The following is a 20,631-nucleotide window of genomic DNA, read 5'->3' as shown; positions in this document are numbered from 1 at the left end:
AGCTTATGCCTACCCATACCATAACCCCACCTCCACCATGGGGCATTCTGTTCACAACGTTGACATCAGCAAACCGCTCGTCCACACGACGCCATACACATGGTCTGTGATTCTGAGGCCGGTTCGACATACTGCCAAATTCTCTAAAGCAATGTTCTTAAGGTAGAGAAATTAATATTAAATTATCTGGTAACAGTTCTGGTGGACATTCCTGCAGTCAGCATGCCAGACGCACACTCCCTCAAAACTTGAGCCATCTGTGCATTGTGTTGTGTGACAAAACTACACATTTTAGAGTGGCCTTTTATTGTTGTCAGCACAAGGTGCACCTGTGTACCGATCATGCTGTTTAAATCGGCTTCTTGATACGCCACACCTGTCAGGTAGATGGATTATCTTGGCTAAGGAGAAATGCTCACTAACAGGGATTTTTACAATTTTATTGTGCGTTTGGAACATTTCTGGGATTATTTATTTCAGCTCATGAAACATGTTGCATTTATATATATTTTCCAGTGTAGGTAGCTATTTGGCAAGCCTCCAGACCAAATTAAAGCCCAGAAAATCGCATTAGGGAGTCCCAGGGGGTGGGATGCCCGGTAGCCAACTGATGATAAGCGCTACTCATCTACTCTTATAGCCACACAAACACTCAAACACACACACACACTGACGGCTCCGAGGCCCAATTTATTAACAATTACTGCTCGTTAGCCGAGCTTCCTGATAGCGGCAGGGCTACCGTGGCTGATACCCGCGCTAGGGTCTTTTGTCTTGTAATTATCGCAGTTTGAGAGAAACCAGCGATTTATCCATCTTCTTCTTGAAGTCTCCCCGGCCTCCCTTACTGACAATATGTTTTGGGGATATTTTTCCGCCGGTAGCTATACCATACTATTTATTTGCTCAAGCATCCTATTGTGATATGTATCTAAAACAATAACATCATTTGATATTATTGTCATGTATTTACCCGCTTGTATACCATATCATTGATTTGTTCAACCCGGGCTGTTTCTCCATTCCATTTTATTGCAAAACAATCAGTGCCATCTATAACTGTTTCTGAGATCTGTGATCTATCATTTAGCATATATACATACTGTAACATGCAATATATTTTGTCACACAATCTTTTAATATATGCTGTTTAGTTTTGCAAAACAACAAGTGCCATCCACAACTGTTTCAGCGGCCTATAACCTGTCATTCATTGTGACTTTTATCTGTCATTTAGTGTGACTATAATCTGTCATTTAGTGTGACTATAACCTGTCATTCATTGTGACTTTAATCTGTCATTCAGTGTGACTATAATCTGTCATTTAGTGTGACTATAATCTATAATTTAGTGTGACTATAACCTGTCATTCATTGTGACTTTAATCTGTCATTCATTGTGACTATAATCTGTCATTTAGTGTGACTATAATCTGTCATTTAGTGTGACTATAACCTGTCATTCATTGTGACTTTAATCTGTCATTTAGTGTGACTATAATCTGTCATTTAGTGTGACTATAATCTATAATTTAGTGTGACTATAACCTGTCATTCATTGTGACTATAACCTGTCATTCATTGTGACTATAACCTGTCATTTAGTGTGACTATAATCTGTCATTTAGTGTGACTATAATCTATCATTTAGTGTGACTATAACCTGTCATTCATTGTGACTTTAATCTGTCATTCATTGTGACTATAATCTGTAATTTAGTGTGACTATAATCTGTCATTTAGTGTGACTATAACCTGTCATTCATTGTGACTATAATCTGTCATTTAGTGTGACTATAATCTGTCATTCATTGTGACTTTAATCTGTCATTTAGTGTGACTATAACCTGTCATTCATTGTGACTATAATCTGTCATTTAGTGTGACTATAATCTGTCATTCATTGTGACTTTAATCTGTCATTTAGTGTGACTATAATCTGTCATTCATTGTGACTTTAATCTGTCATTTAGTGTGACTATAACCTGTCATTTAGTGTGACTATAATCTGTCATTCATTGTGACTATAATCTGTAATTTAGTGTGACTATAATCTGTCATTCAGTGTGACTATAATCTGTCATTTAGTGTGACTATAATCTGTCATTCATTGTGACTATAATCTGTCATTCATTGTGACTTTAATCTGTCATTTAGTGTGACTATAACCTGTCATTCATTGTGACTATAATCTGTCATTTAGTGTGACTATAATCTGTAATTTAGTGTGACTATAATCTGTCATTCATTGTGACTATAATCTGTCATTCATTGTGACTATAATCTGTCATTTAGTGTGACTCAGATGGTCAGATGGTCGTGGCTTGTGTGATTTAGGTAAATATGCTGTGTGTTTTATGATGGCTGAGAAATATCCATTACACTGTTGACTGTCTTATCTCCACATCAGGCTCTGTTAACATAGAAATACACACTATTTTCACCCACACAGTGTGTGTACAGTACATATTGATCACATAGTGTCCAGAGCTCCATGAAGTCATTAAAGTTGCTAACATTTCATTTGGGGTTTTGACCTTTTCCTTTTATTACTGGGTTGTTCAAATAGGAAGCTTGTGGTCGAGCATTACACGTGCTACTCTGTGATCAGTTCAGTGGCTCTTCTTTATCTCTCTCTCTCTCTCTCTATCCTCGTCGTCATCCTCCACTCTCTGTCTTCTAAGCGGCTCTTCCCCTCTCAATCTCTCGCTTCCTTTCTCTCTATATATCCTTCTCTCTCTCTCTTCCTTTCTGCCTCCCTCTCTCCTCCGCTCTCTCTCCGTTGAGGCCACTCTCTGCGATCAGTTCATGAGAGCTCTCCTCTCACTCATATCTCTCTCTCTCTCTCTCTGTATAATTCAGCGGGAATGAAGTGTTGCTTAGCCTCCTCCGAGGTGCTGCTCACACAAAGGAACCTCATTGTGTAAGTGTTCTTCGATCTTAATGAGCCAACACGCTGGGTACCACACGACCCTCCTACCTCACCAGATCCCTCCCCCTGACCACACCCCCTCATGAATATGAACCCAGCCTACCTCCTTATTCTTGAGCGGCTATCTGTGTAGACATGTGCACCAAGGATAAGTGAACTGATAAGGAAAAGGGGGAGTGTCTTTCTCGGTGAGCGGGAGTCACAACTCCAGCGTGTCGTGTGTGAGTGTGTGAGAGACAGAGATAGAGAGAGGAGACGAGAGAGAGAGAGAGAGAGAGAGGAGAGAGAGAGGAGAGAGAGGAGAGAGAGAAAGGCACCGGCTGATGCTGATACCGCTACCATTACTAGCACAGCTGCTCCTGCTGCTGTATCCGTTACAGTGCTTTACATCAGAGCTTCCTTCTGTTCTACCACGCTGGAGCTTTGCATATCCTTGGCTCGGTGTGTATGAGTGTGTGTGCGTTTGCAAATGTGAGTGTGTCAATGTGTGGTGTGTGTGAGATGTCCACTACGGAGTGACTGATGAGAACGGGTGCACCGGTCTGGAGGGTGACCCCCTGTCCGTACGGTTCCACTGCCGCTGCTGTCGCTCGGGGACGATTGGACGCCCGGCGTTGCCACGACGATTAGGATGGGCTGCAATCTGTGCACTTTACAGAAACGAGAGGAACACTATAAGCTGCTGTATGAGATCGCACAGGTGAGTGGAGGATACCGACACCGCCGAATCTCACTGTCACGGTGCTACCATTCAGTCAGTCTGTTTGTGTGCATGGTGTGTGTTCTGTGATGGTGTGTGATGTGCGCTGTCTATGATGAGCAGGGCCGGCCCTAGGCGTAAGCGACGTAAGCGACCGCTTAGGGCCCCTTGCTTTAAAATTGCTACATTTTCTCTATGTCCCATCGCAAGATGCGTCTATTTCAGGAAATGAACTCTAAAACTTCCCCCATCAAGATGGAGGCATGTAAAATGTTTTGGGCCCCCAAAAGGCTAGAGCCGGTCCTGATGGTGTTGCCGTGTGCTGTGTGCAAAGCATCTGTGTATTGAAAAGAGGCAAGGAGAGCTTCCTTCAGCTTACCTGTTAGGAGAGCTTCCTTCGGCTTACCTGTTAGGAGAGCTTCCTTCGGCTTACCTGTTAGGAGAGCTTCCTTCGGCTTACCTGTTAGGAGAGCTTCCTTCGGCTTACCTGTTAGGAGAGCTTCCTTCGGCTTACCTGTTAGGAGAGCTTCCTTCGGCTTACCTGTTAGGAGAGCTTCCTTCGGCTTACCTGTTAGGAGAGCTTCCTTCGGCTTCCCTGTTAGGAGAGCTTCCTTCGGCTTCCCTGTTAGGAGAGCTTCCTTCGGCTTACCTGTTAGGAGAACGGGAGATATTTTAGCCGAGACAAATAATAATAACAATACTATGAATAACTTTATTTGTATCGCGATTTTCAATACACGCAACAAAGTGCGTCACATCGCGAAAGAGAGCGAGAGATAAATACAGAGCGAGAAGAGAGAGACAGACTTGTGTGTTTCCAGCTATGGAGAGCTTTGACGGTGAGTTCTGCACCTCGTCAGAAGAGCGCTTTAGATGTGCCAGAGTGGAGTGGAATCCGTTCATTCAGTCAGAGAGGCTGAGAGCAGGTAGAACAGACAGTCGTACTACAAGCACCCTTGAAGGGTTCAAGACTGTTGTGAATAAACAGTTTGGTGATATTCTTGTCCAGTCTGTTTTGGGTTGTTAACAATTTGGTGTTGTGTCACACATTCTGGGGTGAAAAGCTGTTTGTTTGGGTACATGTTATTTGGGGTTTGAACAATTTGTGACTGGCTCGTACAAAGCGAGTCGTCTGTCTTTGTGTGATCGGTAGCAGATTGTGTAGGGTTTAAGGGAACTGTTTGAGTCTTGTGTGTTCCTGCTAGGTTGTTTGGGGTTGGGGAATGTTTGTAATTGTCTTTGTGTGGGAGTGCTTTGAGCATGTTTGAGTTTATAGTCAATTGGAAAACTTCATCTCATTTTTGGAAGATACCTGTGTGTTTTCCGTTCTCTTCAAGTTGTCTCAATCTCACTGAAGTTCGGTGCCTTAGGAGATTTACACGAGTACTTCACTCTTTCCGCTTTGGTCGTCAAGAAACAACGACTTGTTTATACTTTTTAACTCGGACATGAAGCATTTGACTTCAACAAGCATTTCTCAATGGCTGGCAATGCCTTCTTCCTGGCGACTCCAACCTTGGCCAACAGCCCCGCCCCCCCCGCTGCTACTCGCCCAAGCCTCCCCAGCTTCTCCTTTACCCAAATCCAGATAGCAGATGTTCTGAAAGAGCTGGAAAACCTGGACCCATACAAATCAGCTGGGCTTGACAATCTGGACCCCCTATTTCTGAAACTGTCCGCCGCCATTGTCGCACCCCCTATTACCAGCCTGTTCAACCTCTCCTTCGTATCATCTGAGATCCCCAAGGATTGGAAAGCTGCCGCGGTCATCCCCCTCTTCAAAGGGGGAGACACCCTGGACCCAAACTGTTACAGACCTATATCCATCCTGCCCTGCCTATCTAAGGTCTTCGAAAGCCAAGTCAACAAACAGATCACTGACCATCTCGAATCCCACCGTACCTTCTCCGCTGTGCAATCCGGTTTCCGAGCCGGTCACGGATGCACCTCAGCCACGCTCAAGGTACTAAACGACATCATAACCGCCATCGATAAAAGACATTACTGTGCAGCCGTCTTCATCGACCTGGCCAAGGCTTTCGACTCTGTCAATCACCATATTCTTATCGGCAGACTCAGTAGCCTCGGTTTTTCTAATGACTGCCTTGCCTGGTTCACCAACTACTTTGCAGACAGAGTTCAGTGTGTCAAATCGGAGGGCATGTTGTCCGGTCCTCTGGCAGTCTCTATGGGGGTACCACAGGGTTCAATTCTCGGGCCGACTCTTTTCTCTGTATACATCAATGATGTTGCTCTTGCTGCGGGCGATTCCCTGATCCACCTCTACGCAGACGACACCATTCTATATACTTCCGGCCCTTCCTTGGACACTGTGCTATCTAACCTCCAAACGAGCTTCAATGCCATACAACACTCCTTCCGTGGCCTCCAACTGCTCTTAAACGCTAGTAAAACCAAATGCATGCTTTTCAACCGTTCGCTGCCTGCACCCGCACGCCCGACTAGCATCACCACCCTGGACGGTTCCGACCTAGAATATGTGGACATCTATAAGTACCTAGGTGTCTGGCTAGACTGCAAACTCTCCTTCCAGACTCATATCAAACATCTCCAATCCAAAATCAAATCAAGAATCGGCTTTCTATTCCGCAACAAAGCCTCCTTCACTCACGCCGCCAAACTTACCCTAGTAAAACTGACTATCCTGCCGATCCTCGACTTCGGCGATGTCATCTACAAAATAGCTTCCAACACTCTACTCAGCAAACTGGATGCAGTTTATCACAGTGCCATTCGTTTTGTTACTAAAGCACCTTATACGACCCACCACTGCGACCTGTATGCCCTAGTCGGCTGGCCCTCGCTACATGTTCGTCGTCAGACCCACTGGCTCCAGGTCATCTACAAGGCTATGCTAGGTAAAGTGCCGCCTTATCTCAGTTCACTGGTCACGATGGCTACACCCACCCGCAGCACGCGCTCCAGCAGGTGTATCTCACTGATCATCCCTAAAGCCAAAACCTCATTTGGACGCCTTTCCTTCCAGTTCTCTGCTGCCTGCGACTGGAACGAATTGCAAAAATCTCTGAAGTTGGAGACTTTTATCTCCCTCAACAACTTTAAAAATCTGCTATCCGAGCAGCTAACCGATCGCTGCAGCTGTACATAGTCCATCTGTAAACTACCCACCCAATTTACCTACCTCACCCCCCATACTGCTTTTATTTATTTACTTTTCTGCTCTTTTGCACACCAGTACCAATATCTCTTCTTGCACATGATCATCTGATGATTTATCACTCCAGTGTTAATCTGCTAAATTGTAATTATTCGATTTATTGCCTACCTCATGCCTTTTGCACACATTGTATATAGATTCCCTTTTTTTCTACCATGTTATTGACTTGTTTATTGTTTACTCCATGTGTAACTCTGTGTTGTCTGTTCACACTGCTATGCTTTATCTTGGCCAGGTCGCAGTTGCAAATGAGAACTTGTTCTCAACTAGCCTACCTGGTTAAATAAAGGTGAAATAAAAAATACAAAATAAAAAAATAAACAAGGAAGTATGTCTCACACAAAGTATGTCTCACAGCGTTAACCGCTGCCTGTCGTGAGCGGCGTTGTCGTAGTAATTGGCGTTGTATGAATGAATAAAGGTGATGCTTGCGTCAGATAGTTTTAAGCTTCTGTACTAGCACCAGTAATGGAGGAGCTGTTTGGTTAATAATCTTTGTCTTGAGAGAGAGAGAGAGAGAGAGAGAGAGAGAGAGAGAGAGAGAGAGAGAGAGAGAGAGAGAGAGAGAGAGAGAGAGAGAGAGAGAGAGAGAGAGAGAGAGAGAGAGAGAGAGAGAGAGAGAGAGAGAGAGAGAGAGAGAGAGAGAGAGAGAGAGAGAGAGAGAGAGAGAGAGAGAGAGAGAGAGAGAGAGAGAGAGAGAGAGAGAGAGAGAGAGAGAGAGAGAGAGAGAGAGAGAGAGAGAGAGAGAGAGAGAGAGAGAGAGAGAGAGAGAGAGAGAGAGAGAGAGAGAGAGAGAGAGAGAGAGAGAGAGAGTGTGTTGAAAAAAATGGGAAAGAGAATCGTGGCAACAGCTGAGGAGATAGAGAGGTATTGAGGAAGAAGAGAGAGTGTCAGAAGGAACAGCGTGAGAAGGAATGGAGGACTAGGTTAGCTGTTGCGGTGGGTGAGCGCTGTACGCAAGCGTCCCCTGTCATAACAAACGTATCCTCCTGACCACAAAGGCACACTGACACACTTCCAACCCGCTGTGTTTGTCTGTGAGAGCTCCGCTGCACAGAGGACACACTCCCCCTCTCACTCTCTCTCTGTCTCACTCTCTCGCTCTTGCTCTCGCTCTGGTTGGAGTGCCAACTCTTCATCTTCTTCTCTTTCACACTACCTTTCTTGCTCTCTCACTTTCACCCCCCCCCCCCCCACACACACACTCTCTCTCTCTATTTCTCTCTCTCTACATGCCACACAGAGAGCTGGAATCCTTTGTTATTATGCAGAGCATCTTCCCGGGCGTGAGAGAGACCAGTCTTGCAGCAGGCTGTTTTCAGGAGGAAGGAGTCAGTCACAGTGGTTGGTCACCCTCACACCTCCCCTCTCCTCTCGTCACATTCAGAAACAATTGTGACACTGTCCCTGCTGCACTGACCCCGTGAGCTGTGGGAGCTGTATTCACTCTTACCTCTCTCTCTCTCTTTCACGCTCTCTGTTTGCCGCCCCGCTCTCCTTCTTTCTCTCTCCGGTTGCTATCTCTCTCCCTCTCCATTCTCTGCCCTCACTCTCTCTCCTCTCAGGGCTGCAGGTGTTTGACATGAGAATGCTCACCTCTCTCAGCTGACCTGAAAAGATACTGTATCTCATTGTGCTTAGGTAAAAATGTCTCATTTGGAACAAAAATGTTTTTTTTTTATTGGTTTTCTTCAATCTTATTGGGTGGGCCCCCGGGATGAAATGTTTTGTTTATTTTCGCATCTGAAGCTGACCGAAAAGGCTGCATCATTTATTGTACATTTCTTGTTCTTTCTTGCTCTCGCTTTTTCCCTTTGATTCTCTCTCTCTCCCTTCATCCTTTCTTTCTCTCCTCCACTGTAGTTAACCCCCCAGTGATTGTCCTGTTGGTGAAGACAGTGTTTCAGTGACAAGGAGAATAAAAACACACGTGAACCCTATTGGCGTGCTTAACAGCTCTTACTCTCCTTCAAGTGACACAGTAGGCGACGCAAACCTCCAAAAATACACTCTTCTAGACAATAGCATAGTTTCTTCGCTCTGCGAGCTGGTAAAGATTTTTTGAAAATCTCATTGTGTCACGTCTTTCTCGCTGCTCAGACCCCACTGACGTGTGGCTTTTTAGGGCTAATTAGCAGCGCCACAGACGTTGATGAGTGGAGTAGCAGAGTGGCGCTCAGAGACTAATGGCTATGATGGGATTCCAGCAGTCGGCTATAGTAGTTTACAGTAAGCGTCCATTAGCTTAGATGAATGTGTTCTCCATTGTGCTTTCATGTGATGGTATATCCACGATAGGAGTGTACAAACTGAGTAAAGCATTAGTGTAGTAGTTTGGTCTCGGGGGGATTGTGATTCCAATAGCTTGAGTGATTTGAGTGTAAAGTAATGTTAATATGTCACCACTAGGCCACACTAACAGACAGCTGTCACTGTTACTGACAGAATGGCCAAAGTGTTGAACACCAGAGTTGAAATGTGTCTCTACCATTGTGACACCTTCTCCGAGTTGATCGTTCGTCATTTCCCAATGACCATTCCTTCCTGCTTTTTCCAACGAATCCGTTTCGAAGAAAGCCGAGCATGATGATGAGTTCTGGAAGATATGAGTGGATAGGAGAAGAGTCGAGCTCTGCTGCGTTTGGGAATGAAATGGAAAACGGCTTTAAGTCAACGAGGCACAACACCTCCTGATAACTGACCCTGATACAGTAAATGGGAAAAAAAAGGAAAGGTGTTCACTCTACCCCAAATGCTTTAGGAAATAAATTGATTGTATTATATTGTTCTTTGCATCCAGAAATTGGATCATGAAAAATAGATTACGGATATGGTGTGTTGAGATGTTTGATGAGGAGCTGCTTTAAGCAATGGATCGTAAATGCTGCAGTGATCTTCGTATAGATTTCTGAATGTCCAAATGAAGAACTCGTCAAACCAAATGTATTGGGATGTTAAAGCGGTCTTCGGCATTTCGGCGTCTGTGGCGCTTAGCGAGCGATTGAGTGGTGTCTCTGGGTGACAGAGCTGGAATGAGGCAGAGCCGGAAACCACCTGAGCCTGGGCGGAAAAGGTAGATTCCAAAGAGTTCTGTGATGTATGGAGTACGGGTTCTCTTCTGTGAAGAGGCAGGAGTGTTACCCGAGTACCACATGTGCTGCAGCCTGTGGACCAGGGACTAGGGTGACATTTCCCCATGACCCTGATCTGGAGTCAGTTTTGCATTTCCCCCACAAATGGTTAAAATCCTGTACCTAGGGGAAACTTCACCTGATAGCGTCCAGTGTTGCATGATACTCTATTCCCGCTCTGCTGCTGCTGTACAGCACCCCCTCGTACCATTTGCTTCATGAGTGGTTGGTGGCTCACACAATGCAGGTCAAGAAGTCAAACATAAAAATGGAGTCTGGTATTTATTAGGATCCCAAATAGCCGCAGCTGCTCTTCCTGGGGTCCACATGAAACATGCCATAATAGATAGTATAGAGCACTATTAGTCAAGGACGGATCTGCATACATTTAAAAACGGCACACATAGCCTACATATCAGCACGTACGCACAGTATCTAATACATACTGTCGCGTTCAGTGATATTGTGTCGTAGCGCAGTTTGAGTATTGAATACTGTTGCTTTGAGGATGTGTCGGGCACAAACGGAGGTGTGAAGGTTGGATGAGTGAGTTTTGTGAGAGTGGTTAACGTGTCGATCTGAAGTAAAGACGTTCGGAGTAATTGCACAACAAGCCTCCGTGCATTTGTAACACATAATACAGTGCAAATCACAATACAAGATATATAAAATGGCTGTGTCTCTTCACAGTCCCCTTTGTGCACTAAGGTGTTCTTTTATCTGTTTTTATTACTAGCTTGGGTAACAAAGAGTTATGTAGTCATGGCTCTATTTAATACTGTGCGCTTCCCAGCCTCTGTTTTGGACCTGGGTACTGTGAAGAGACATCTGGTTGCATGTGTTGTGTTGTACCGATGAGTGTCTGAACTGTGTGCCAACTGCTTGAACAGACAGTTCGGTAGCGTCAACACATCAGTATTTTTTTTATTTAACTTTCATTTAACTAGGCAAGTCAGTTTGGAAACCAATGACGGCCTAGCCCGGCCAAACCCTCCCCTGACCCGGACGACGCTGGGCCAATTGTGCGCCACCCTATGGGACTCCCGAACACGGCCGGTTGTGATACAGCCCGGGATCGAACCAGAGCCTGTAATGATGGCCTAGCCCGGCCAAACCCTCCCCTAACCCGGACGACGCTGGGCCAATTGTGTGCCACCCTATGGGACTCCCGAACACGGCCGGTTGTGATACAGCCCGGGATCGAACCAGAGCCTGTAATGATGGCCTAGCCCGGCCAAACCCTCCCCTAACCCGGACGACGCTGGGCCAATTGTGCGCCACCCTATGGGACTCCTGAACACGGCCGGTTGTGATACAGCCCGGGATCGAACCAGAGTCTGTAATGATGCCTCTAGCACTGAGATGCAGTGCCTTCGACCGCTGCGCCACTCGGAAGGCCAAATACCTCACACAAAAACCAATAGTGATGCAGTGTTATCAACGTGTCTTGTGAGGGACTATTAGATGAATTGAACCCCCTTTATAATAGGGATCAGACAGTGTGGGGAAATACTGTAGTTGGCGTGTGTTTGTGATGGTTTTCACAGGCACTATAAGAACTCTCCGTCACCCCACATCCCTCTCTCTCTCTCTTGCTCCCTCCCTCTCTATCTCCAGACTGTTCGCTACAAATGTTCTCATCCATCTTCTTGTCCCATTACATATATTTTTTGAATGATGTCCCTCAACCATTAAAATTGATAGGAGAGAACAAGGGGGGGGGGGGGGGGATGTGCAGCTTGATTGATCTTGTGTCCACCAGCCTGAGATTACACTGAAATATAATCTGGCCCTCCTTTTCTTTGTCCACCCATTTACCTGGGAATAACCCAGGCCCATATTTCTATCCCGTATATCCCCGCCTAAAGCTCCAAATGCAGTTCATCCTCCTGGTTTTAATCAGAATCCCGGTCTATTATTATCCACCTCCACCACGTTTGATTGGTGACACAAATGGATGTCTCTTCACATCGGAAGGAGTCTCTCTCACCCCCCCCCCCCCCCTCTCTGGTTGGAGAACTGGCAGGAAATGAGATCTAATACATATGCTGTGTTGCTGAGTTGATCTTCATCCACTTTGCACTACCAGTATCGCAATACTCGTTAGTATCGTGGCAAGGAAATCCGGTTCATTAGGAAAACGGCCCTAATGTTGGAAACAAACATCATTATGTTGTCATCCAGAGTCACGTTTATTTTCCAAGCTGTCACACAATATTTTACATACAGCAGGTTTGTAAAGGACCAACAAGTTTGGTCTGCTTCGTGTTTTTCATTTTTGGCAATGGAAAAATATTGAGATACGTCCCGGCTAGGGTTGAACATGTTCCCGGTATTTTACGAATGTTTCATCCCTAGAATAAATCACTTTTCTGCCGGGTAATCTGTCTTTTCCCGCCAAAACCGGAAGTGTCATTCAAAAGCGTGATAAAGCATATAAATGTCTGGATTTGATTAGAGCTTTGATCAGCATGACAATTCAAACCTGATTCTACCTGAGCCTGATGAGACATATTAAATAAATGTTATGAGCCCTTCATTAACGACATTTAATGAACCCATCCCCCCAAAGAAACCAAATGATTGTGCCGTTATCCAATACATATAATCGGCAACCGCACATTACGCATGACAGAAAAACATAGAAGTTGTAAACGTAGCTAGCTATTTGCTCTCTCAGGTAAATAAATGAAACAAGCTCCAGTAGGCAATTCGTTTTGTAACAAAGATACAAGTATAGGCGAATTTGATTGTAATTTTGAAATATAATACGGTCTATTTGTATAATTAGTAGGCTGACGCATATATACCTTTCATAATATTTCTCTCTATCGTTGCTTCATTCCTTCCTCGCTTTCAACAGTTAAATGAAAAACGTTTCATTGTCCTTATCATTGTAATGCTATACTTGAATGATATAGGACTAGAAGTAGATGCAGAAGGCTTTCACTTCTCTTCACGAATAGATTGAATGGTTATGGGTCTGAATAAATAACTGCTATAGCCTACCGCCATCACCTGTTCGCTCTTCTTTCAAACTACCCGTGAGTTCTGTTGGCTGCTGTATTTAACATTCAGCAAACAAGAGCTTGCATCCCTCTTTGAATAGTCTATTGGTATAAGAAATGCAACAAACAAAAAAGAAGATGTCCAGCAAGCTATTCTAGTCTAGCTTTTCCTGCATGGGACTCCAAGAGAAAGGCCGGGGGGGCACGGGTGTTTGCGTATTGTGCAAGAGACAGAGGACACCAATGGAGTTGAAGGAGAGAAAGACTGTGAGAGTGCGCGCGCGTGCACTGATTTAAAGCAATGATATTCGAGTGATAGGCTGTTTTTAAAAAACTCTGCAGCTGCAATTAAAACAATTATATTCTTTACAATTAAAAGACAAGGTGACCCCCGAAAGCCAGATGGAGATGGAGTAAATTAGACGGTCCATTCGGTCCTCATATTACTGAAGCTTAGGCTATGCTGCAGCACATGTAGGCCTACCTGTCACAAGAAAACAAGTTACCATGATGAGATGATAGGTCTACATGCATAGTGAACTGCGCTCCATACTGAGATGGGCTGTCTGTCCCCACCCTGAGCGTTGATTCGTCATGCAGAGGCCGTAGAGAAGTCATATTTAGACATTGCATCTCATTTAACAATTCCATATCACGCCATGCTGTTCATATAAATAATGTATTATGATTTATCGGTTTCTCTCAGATATTTATGCCCGGAAAAGGGAATGGTTTTGGGCGGTAAATCTCAGTAACCGGGTTCCCACCATTCAACCATAGTTGCACAGTTGTTTACAAACTAGGAATATTTACTTCTCCCTGTTCCCCGTCTCAGCCTGAAGCGTGTGGTATTATTCACACAGTAGTTCTCTGGTCTCTGCTAGAGGAGAGACCACTGCAGTGGATTACATAACCAAGCGCTCACACTGAATAAAGAACCACAGAGCTCATACAGCATTCTCTTTAAAGTATTTGACATATATTTCACACAGCATTTCTAAATATACAGTGAATGTTCACTGAATGCGGTGGCAGAGCGGTTCGTAGGATGATAACGCAAATGATACTGTAGTACAATAGCTATACTAGATACAGTAGTTGTCTATAGCAGAAACAATATGTGTTTGTTGGCTACAATAATCATGTGACGCTGAATCAATGCCAAGTTATTCGATATCAGTGATCTCGCCATGAAGGCCTCCAGTCCCCCTCTATATCGATCACAGTTTCAGGACATTCAGAGACAATGACCAGCAATACAGTGGTGTTTTTATTCAACACTTAGAAATCATGAAACACGCTTCTCTACTTCGACTCACACTCTCTCCCTCCCTCTGCATGACCATCTGTCCAGGGAAATATATACACTACCATTCAAAAGTTTGGGGTAACTTAGAAATGTCCTTGTTGTTGAAAGAAAAAGTTTCTTGCCAATTTCTTGCATGGAATAGCCTTCATTTCTCAGGACAAGAATAGACTGACGAGTTTCAGAAGAATTCTGAGCCTGTAAATCGAACCCACAAATGCTGATGCTCCAGATACTCAACTAGTCTAAAGAAGGCCAGTTTTATTTCTTCTTTAATCAAAACAACAGTTTTCAGCTGTGCTAACATAATTGCAAAAGGGTTTTCTAATGATCAATTAGCCTTTTAAAAATGATAAACTTGGATTAGCTAACACAACGTGTCATCAGAACACAGGAGTGATGGTTGCAGATAATGGGCCTCTGTAGATATTCCTTTTTTAAATTTTATTTTATCAGCCGTTTCCAGCTACAATAGTTATTTACAACATTAACAATGTCTACACTGTATGGGCTATTATGTGTATTAGCATATTGTTAGGAGATCATTTAAGTTCCTTTGTTGTTGGTGTTTAATATGTAGCATGTAACCTAATGCAAACCTGACATGCTTTGATTGGCCTGCGTGACAGTGATTAACACTAGAAAAGCCTGGCCTTGTTGGACCCCCCTTGAGGCTAATGACGTGTCTTTTGAAAGTCAAAGTCTAATTAATACACGTCATGCAGTTAAGGTCGGAAGTTTACATACACCTTAGCCAAATACATTTCAACTCAGTTTTTCACAATTCCTGACATTTAATCCTAGTAAAAATTCCCTGTCTTAGGTCAGTTAGGATCACCACTTAATTTTAAGAATGTGAAATGTCAGAATAATAGTAGAGAGAATGATTTATTTCAGCCTTTATTTCTTTCATCACATTCCCAGTGGGTCAGACATTTACATACAGTCAATTAGTATTTGGTAGCATTGCTTTTAAATTGTTTAACTCGGGTCAAACGTTTTGAGTAGCCTTCCACAAGCTTCCCACAATAAGTTGGGTGAATGTTGGCCCATTCTTCTTGACAGAGCTGGTGTAACTGAGTCAGGTTTGTAGGCCTCGTTGCTCGCACACACTTTTTCAGTTCTGCCCACAAATTTTCTATAGGATTGAGGTCAGGGCTTTGTGATGGCCACTCCAATACCTTGACTTTGTTGTACTTAAGCCATTTTGTCACAACTTTGGAAGTATGCTTGGGGTCATTGTCCATTTGGAAGACCCATTTGCGACCAAGCTTTAACTTCCTGACTGATGTCTTGAGATGTTGCTTCAATATATCCACATCATTTTCCTCACAACATGATGCTGCTACCAGTGTGCTTCACGGTTGGGAGGGTGTTCTTCGGCTTGCAAGCGTCCCCCTTTTTCCTCCAAACATAACGATGGCCATCATGGCCAAACAGTTCTATTTTTGTTTCATCAGACCGGAGGACATTTCTCCAAAATGTATATCTTTGTCCCCATGTGCAGTTGCAAACCGTAGTCTGGCTTTTTTATGGCGGTTTTGGAGCAATGGCTTCTTCCTTGCTGAGCGGCCTTTCAGGTTATGTCAATATAGGACTCGTTTTACTGTGGATATAGATATTATTGTACCTGTTTCCTCCAGCATCTTCACAGGGTTCTTTGCTGTTGTTCGGGGATTGATTTGCACTTTTCGCACCAAAGTACATTAATCTCTAGAAGACAGAACGCGTCTCTTTCCTGAGTGGTATGATGGCTGCGTGGTCCCATGGTGTTTATACTTGCTTACTATTGTTTGTACATATGAACGTGGTACCTTCAGGCATTTGGAAATTGCTCCCAAGGATGAACCAGACTTGTGGAGGTCTACAATTGTTTTGGGCTGATTTGGCTGATTTCTTTAGATTTTCCCATGATGTCAAGCAAAGAGGCACTGAGTTTGAATGTAGGCCTTGAAATACATCCACATGTACACCTCCAAATGACTCAAATGATGTCAATTAGCCTATCAGTAGCTTCTAAAGCCATATAATATTTTGGAATTTTTCAAGCTGTTTAAAGGCACAGTCAACTTAGTGTATGTAAACTTCTGACCCACTGGAAATGTGAGACAGTGAATTATAAGTGAAATAATCTGTCTGTAAACAAGTAGATGTCCTAAAGTAGATGTCCTAAAGTAGAAGTCCTAAACGACTTGCCAAAACTATAGTTTGTTAACAAGAAATTTGTGGAGTGGTTGAAAAACTAGTTTTAATGACTCCAACCTAAGTGTATGTAAACTTCCAACTTCAACTGTATATGCCCTTTGGAAGAATAATAATTTTGTTGTATTTATGAAGGTCTTCGGTAACATATTCAAAAAGAAGATGTATCTCAAAGAACACAATAGCATTTTTTTATTAGGGCCTTTATCTTCTTCCCCAGAGTCAGATGAACTTGTGGACACCATTTTTATGTCTCTAGCTGTGTTAGAATACTCATACTAACCGCACTAACCATACTACTTGTGACGTACATTGAGTATATAGTATTATTATTGGTCATAGTATGGATAAAGTTAGTATGCCAAAAGTTCCCGGATGTCATACTACATTCGCCTGAATACGAAGTATACCAACAGTGGAAACTATTTCCGTGGTTTTAGGGGCCATGATGCAAATTCTTCAGAAAATGGGCGTGGCTTCACAACATTTTTAGATTTTAAGAAAATTGTGGAAAATATGCAGCCGAAGTCCGACAAGTAATGACTTGTCAAATAAGTTAGGACTCGTTGGCTGACAATTTGTTGGCAACGCTAGCCTTACGAACCGCATAACATATCATTACAGCAGTTGCTTGTATGTACCAGTGTATGAACTATATGCTATCTAACTAACTGCCCAACTTTTATTGACTTGATTATTCACTCTATTCTTAGCTTAGCTAAGTGGTATAGTCATTGTGCATTTTCAATGGACATTGTTAAAGAAATCGTAAGATGTCTAGCTAGTAATGTGTTAGCTCTGCTAACAAGCTAGCAACCTAGCAAGAAACAAGCTAGCAAGAAGTTACAAGCTAGCAAGAAGTTGCAACTGCATCAACTTCCGGTAGACAGCGCTAGCACGCTCAACTGAAAGCATACCGCTCGTTTACAGTGTACAAAAATTAACTAATAGTACATAGTATATACTCATTAAGTATGTAGTATACAGTATGTTAGTATGGGTATTCGAACACAGCTTCTGTGTCCAGTATGAAGGAAGTTAGCAGTAGTTTCGGGGGCCAGTACTAACTAGCGTTACCATAGACTTCCAGTCATTGCGCTATCTACTAGCAGTGGTCGTTACTTCAACATTATTGTGTTTTAATGTATTTCTAATATCTTTTTAGACTTTTTCTCGTAGATGTTTTCTTAAGACCCATTTTCCATCTGTTTGACTAGAAATCAGTCTTTGCTTATTTCACATTTTTTAGAATTGAAAATGGTTGACACATGTATATAGTACCAGTCAAAAGTTAGGACACCTACTCATTCAAGGGTTTTTCTGTATTGTTACTATTTTTCTGTATTTTTACTAGTAGAATAATAGTGAAGACATCAAAACTATGAAATAACCCCAAAAAGTGACAAACAAATCAAAATGTATTTTACATTTGAGATTCTTCAAAGTAGCCACCCTTTGCCTTGATGACAGCTTTGATCACTATTGGCTCAAAACAACTGTTAACTCAGAAATGCAAAAATATGACTTCAGTGAGTTCAAGACAACTTGGAACGGCCCATGTTCGGAATTCTGTCGCTGTACATTTTCAAAGTGCTGAACAAATAGTTGTATTGACTACGTCCGTCCTAGCTCGCTCATTAATGTCTTCATCGAAATTACGCATTGCCTCTTATCCGCTTGTCGTCCCCTTATGCCATAGTTTCTACATCTCAATTGTCAGTAGAAACCACATTTGTTTAAGCAAGTCAGCCATATCAGGCTATGTTTTTTTTAAAGGCAGTAAATGAGGCTGAATGAACTGTTTTGCTGCCAGACAAGGCTCCGCTGATAGCCAGGTGTAGCAGTGGTAAGGTGTTGGGACTCTGCTGTTGTGACAGCTTTATGTCGGCCCTAACAGTTTATGGGCACCGTTTGTCACCGTTACAGTGCAATTAATGTATTGTTTAGTGTTGTGGCTTTGCTGGCATGCATCCCACTTAGTTTTTTTTTGCCCCACCAAGATGTACATGCTAAAATCACCACTGAGCACGGTAGCTGTTAATAGCTCAAACAGCTCATATGTTTGTTGTCCAGGATGAGCCTCTCTACAGATAATGTAACTCTAGATAACATGACCGTCTTATTTTGTCCTGCAACATGGCAAGGATTTCCCCTCTCCCCACTGACGCTGGTCCTGGCAAATGTACGGGGAGATACCAAGTCAATGGGGGTTTATCAGTCACTCTACTAAATCTCATTCAGGAGGCGCGGGCAGGAGAGGAGGATTTAAGAGGGAGTTGATGAATTGACCTTTTCCTTTTCTGCCGCTTTCTTATCCCAATAAGAGCGGCGTTGACCTTTTCAGACGAATATATCAAATCCCCGAAGCGCCCCGTCCACCATCTTCTCAGCCCCGCTGACCGAACGCGAGGGCTTCTTCAAAATGAGTTGTATCCCCTCCACTCACTCGCCCTTCTCTCTCTCTCTCTCTCTCTCATCTCTTCTATCTCCATGTGTAGGTAGCTTCAGTGTGTGTGCGTGTGTTGTGACATGTTTATCCGACCTGAGCGTTGATGAGGTCCAGGCCTGCTCGGGTGTTAAATGAACTGTTACAGTGCCTCCCGTCAATGGCAAACAGACTACTGAAACAGTAGCACGCCTGGTCATTTGAATGCATACAAAACACAAGACAAAAAACAAACAAATCTTGATTTGAAACACCTGGCACGGATGTTTGAGGAGAGCGTCCCGGAGGATTGTTAAGTGATTTCAGCACTACACACGATCTGATTAATCATTCAGGTGCCTCTCGGAGTTTCTATAGAACATTTTGTTGAAGTGAATAGCAAGGAGCACGTCGCAAACACGTTAGAGCAATGTTCATTTATTTGTCTGGAAGTAGCTTGACTTTACGAGGATGTACACAGCCGAGGAGGTCCAGGGATGCAGCCAGGCAGTTTGGGTTGTCATGGGAACCCGCAGTGAGTGGGTCTCATGTGGCTGAAGGTTCAATACGATTCAAAATATTTGAAGCACTTTGAGATTGCTTGTTTAAGCATTTGCTTGTGCCAACCTTGAGCGCCGTGTGGGTGTTCTTTGCACTTTGGGGGCTATCACATTGGTTATTTTGTACAAGCCACGCTCAATAATATAGCACGGATACAAATATTTGAAGACTTAAAACCCGGTGGCTATTGTTCAGTGTTCCCTTTCTTTCCTTCCATCAGGCTCTGGTCCGTCTGTCTAATGGCCATAATGAAGGATTGTTAGTGTGAGACGAGGGTCTGTCTAATGGCCATAATGAAGGATTGTTGTTGGTGTGAGACGAGGGTCCGCTCCTTAATTCTCATTCCTGGGAGAGTGTGCTGAGACGCTGTAGAAAAATCAGCCTCTACTCACTGCCTGTTAATTCCCAGGCACAATTACAACCTGACTGGGTAATAGATGCTGCCTTGTGTGTGTGTGTGTGTGTGTGTGTGTGTGTGTGTGTGTGTGTGTGTGTGTGTGTGTGTGTGTGTGTGTGTGTGTGTGTGTGTGTGTGTGTGTGTGTGTGTGTGTGTGTGTGTGTGTGTGTGTGTGGTGTGTGTGCGCGCGTGAGAATCGTTAGAATCCCCCCCCCCCCCCCCCCCCCCCTAGAATGTTAGAATCCCACATTAATCTCTAATCAGCAATTAACCAATCAAGGCCACATTGCCGTGGAGAGATGTACACTGCAGTAAAGTGTCCCACTCTGATGTACACAACGAGGCTATAATACTGTATCTTGATAAGGCAAACAGAGGGTCAGACATCAGAGCCAGATTTGTCATTGAGAGAGAAGGAGGTCAATGCTGGCTGTGGATAGATAAGACAGGGGCCTCTGGCCACGCAAGGTGACAGCTGCTCTTGTCTCCTCTCAGGCCCAGGGAGGGTGTGGGGGGAACTGAGCGAGTGCCGAAGGGCCTGGACACGAGGCGTCCATTGGAGGTGATCTAGACAGGGTGGGGTCAGTGAAAATAATTCCTTAAGAGCCCTTTTTCCTTCTCGTCATCTCCCTCTTCTCCACTAGCAGACGTTTAATGGTGGCCCCAGACACTGGAGTCATTAACTGGTAGTTTGGGTACCTCTTAAGGAGTTACACTCGTGCCCTTTTGCTCTCAAGAAGCAGCTCCTCGCTCGCTCTCTCTCTTTCCAA

General features: G+C 43.8%; 1 protein-coding gene across 1 annotated transcript in view; it reads left to right on the top strand.

Moving 5' to 3' along the window:
- The first annotated feature begins 3,087 nt into the window (after positions 1-3,087).
- Positions 3,088-20,631, top strand: part of LOC139540346 (PDZ domain-containing RING finger protein 4-like) — a 113,389-nt gene continuing 95,845 nt past the window's right edge. Inside the window, exon 1 of the mRNA XM_071344102.1 lies at positions 3,088-3,632. Within this exon, the coding sequence (XP_071200203.1) occupies positions 3,564-3,632 (69 nt within the window). The 5' untranslated portion in view covers positions 3,088-3,563. The remainder of the gene's footprint in view (positions 3,633-20,631) is intronic.

Source organism: Salvelinus alpinus, chromosome 15 (genome assembly GCF_045679555.1).
Source record: "Salvelinus alpinus chromosome 15, SLU_Salpinus.1, whole genome shotgun sequence".
Taxonomy (NCBI): Eukaryota; Metazoa; Chordata; class Actinopteri; order Salmoniformes; family Salmonidae; genus Salvelinus; species Salvelinus alpinus.
This window is presented reverse-complemented; position numbering and strand designations above follow the sequence as displayed.